Genomic DNA, 2856 nt, shown 5'->3' on the forward strand with positions numbered 1-2856 from the left:
TGCCCGTTTCAATATAGACGCACAACTAAAAATGCTAGTTTTCAAATCTATCCGGGCTAGTGTGGACGTAGCCCGGATAGATTTGAAAACTAGCATTTAAATCAGAGATAAGGAGTTGTAAAAATCTCCCCCCTTCTGGAGAGGGCCAAAGGTGCAGCTGTGGAATGCTTTTGTCTGGCTGACAGACCACGTGACTTTCCCGCATTGCTTTGTGGGTAGGAATGGCAACAAAATCAAAACACTGCATCAAGCGCTAGCATTTCCAGCACCAGTAATCATTAATTCTGCGGTCCTAATCCCTACTTGCATTTTATTTGCCCGAAAAACAGTGATGTACAAAACGACGGAGAACAAGCCAGGTCCGTACAAAGAAAAAATCTAAGGAGTGAAAGGGTCAGACCCATACGAGCATAGAGTGGAGTAAGGACATTAGCGTGCTGCCCAGATCCCTGCAACAAGCCCAGGTCCAGTTTACTTTGGTGATTTGGACTATTCCATTTCACAGCTGTTGTTACATTTTTGTCCTTTATCTCCTGTACAGGCCAACGCAATCTAATTGTTGTTTCAGGTTGTAGTGTTACACAACATTTTCAGATCTAATAGGAATAAAATGTGTTTCGTAATTCATTCAATTTGTCTTTATTTATAACTGGCATTATTGTTTCATTCTATTATAGAATCTTACAAGAAAAAGGCAAAAAATCCATTGTGCTTTATTAGCTGCTTCGGTGAAAAACAAATCAACAATGCAACAAAAACAACAACAACATTGCAAAACAACATACTGGAAAACAGTTATTCATCACTTGCTTGCTTCAGTACAACACTTGGGCACATATATGCGGGACTTTTCGTGGCTGTTTTGATATCGCTCTCTCTCCTAACCGATCAAAGCTGGCTGTGGTAGCAGCTTTAAACTCAGTATGACCCAGGTTGATAGAGGGCGCCAGTCTGGATCACATTCCAGCATTTTGTAGGCTGGTTTTCCTACAAAACACAACAAACATTAGCCCGCAAAGCCACCGCGAACAAAGCAGCATAGCGCAACCAATTCAATTCAAATCAAAAGAAGACTTATTTGTAACCTACATCAACAATTATGTTATGATAAATTACGTAATAACTACAACAGACTGACCTTTGTGGAAATGCTTGGAGCAGACTAACACGTGAGCTGGAGTGTTCTGAAACATTATTTGGTCTGCAATCCAGACCATCCGTCGGTTCTTTGTTACTTCGGAAACATGGCTTGAACGATTTCTCTTCCACAACGTAATCCGATAAAAAAAAAACGATCTCTTTACCCGTCGGCTTCCCGTGGCTGTCATGCGACTGGCTATTGCAGTTAATAATACAACAGCTTCTTGCCATTTGTTGTGTTTCTTTTTATCGCTGTGTGACTGTTTTCATGTGAAAGCCTGCGTGCGCTAGTACCGCTTGCCACTCGTACCCACAATCCTTTGCGGTTTTACCCTAGAATGTCACATTTTGAAAATGTGACGTCATTCATAATAAACCACAGATATTTGTCTACAGGTTTACATCATCTAATATGTTTTTATTCTTTTTTAAGCGAAAATAAAAACGCAGAATCTGCTCTATCAGTCGACCCAGGAACTTGTATTCTTCGTCCTCCATCTCAGCTTGTTTCTGTTTCCTTTCTTCCACCTCTCTATACATTTCATTTGTGTAGTATGTGTCGCCGTTTCCTGCCACCATGTCATCAATCTTCTTCATCAGCTCCTCCACCTGCTTTCTGTCTTTGCTTCTGTTGTTGAAGACGTGGAACCTGTTTCCACAGCTGCGGATGACTTGTCTGAGCTCTGGTTTGGCTTCACGTACATACTTCTGTATGGTGATTTCCTGGTCTTCAAGATCATCTCCGTGGGTGAACAGCACAATCATGTAATGTTGAGCTTTTGGACCAAACAGCTCCTGCAGGGCTTTCACAGAGTTTTTCTCCTCTGTGGTGAATCGACCGACTTGGAGCAACTGTAGAAAAACATGAGGACCTGGACTGGAGACTTCAACACATCTCACAATTTCCTTTTTGATCATCTCTGCAGATTTCTCAGTGTCCAGGATCCCTGGTGTGTCTATGACAGAAATATTTCTCCCTTCCCACTGTGTTTCACCTGTTTGACAAGTTTCAGTCACTGACTCTGAACTGGGACAAGATTTGAAATATTTTTTTCCCAGGATGGTGTTTCCAACAGCACTCTTCCCCACACCAGTTTTTCCAATCATCACAATCCTCAAATCAGGACCTGAAACACAATTCACAGCTTTAGTTTAACTTGGCTGAAAAGTTTTACCAGTAGGTCTCATGTATTTCAGTCATTATGAGCACATATTGACACTTTTCAAACAGAAATGATAAACATAGAAGATTAAATCAAATTTTACCTGATACAAGTGAAGCCATAATTTGTATTCAGTGTGGTAACTACACAGGTGAGAGAGATGAGTGTTCAAGCTTCTGTCCAACACATTATTTGTAGCTTCACAGCTGACACACCTCCAGTAGTTGCATAACCGGTTCATATAATAGACACAAAGATGAGCACACCCTGCAGAAACCAAACAGTGTTTTACTGCACAGCACTGTGTTTGACGGGAAGTTCTTCCATTAAGTTTGGATTCAGTATGATTGTTGATACTTTGCTTTGGGATAGTAAAACAGGATTGTTAAAATCAAAAGGAAATTAGGATTAGAAAGGAAATACTTTCACAATAATTTGCTTTAACTAAAATATTTTAGGGCTTTTAAGAAGAAATTCCAAAGTAAAAGACTTGAAAGAAACATTTGGAGCATATTTCAACAGTCAGTGTGATGACATTAGAGACATGATACTT

General features: G+C 40.2%; 1 protein-coding gene across 2 annotated transcripts; it reads right to left on the reverse strand.

Annotated features, from left to right (window-relative positions):
• Window positions 1-697: 697 nt before the first annotated feature.
• On the reverse strand, window positions 698-2461 carry LOC146702299 (GTPase IMAP family member 9-like). 2 transcript variants are annotated; one of them, XR_014922292.1, is made up of 3 exons: window positions 2407-2461; window positions 1139-2267; window positions 698-987 (listed from the first exon to the last, which is right to left on the reverse strand). XR_014922292.1 is itself a non-coding variant. In XM_085468748.1 (2 exons), exons 1-2 carry the CDS (start codon window positions 2423-2425, stop codon window positions 1531-1533), a joined length of 756 nt encoding a protein of 251 aa, XP_085324874.1. In that variant the 5' UTR covers window positions 2426-2461; the 3' UTR covers window positions 698-1530. The 2 variants fall into 2 exon arrangements, 1 of the variants encoding a protein (XP_085324874.1); XM_085468748.1 differs by having other exon boundaries at window positions 698-2267.
• Between the last annotated feature and the right edge of the window lie 395 nt (window positions 2462-2856).

This window comes from Copadichromis virginalis, linkage group LG9 (assembly GCF_057382275.1).
Source record: "Copadichromis virginalis isolate Kocher_CV1m ecotype Utaka linkage group LG9, C_Virginalis_male_GT1.1, whole genome shotgun sequence".
Lineage (NCBI taxonomy): Eukaryota > Metazoa > Chordata > Actinopteri > Cichliformes > Cichlidae > Copadichromis > Copadichromis virginalis.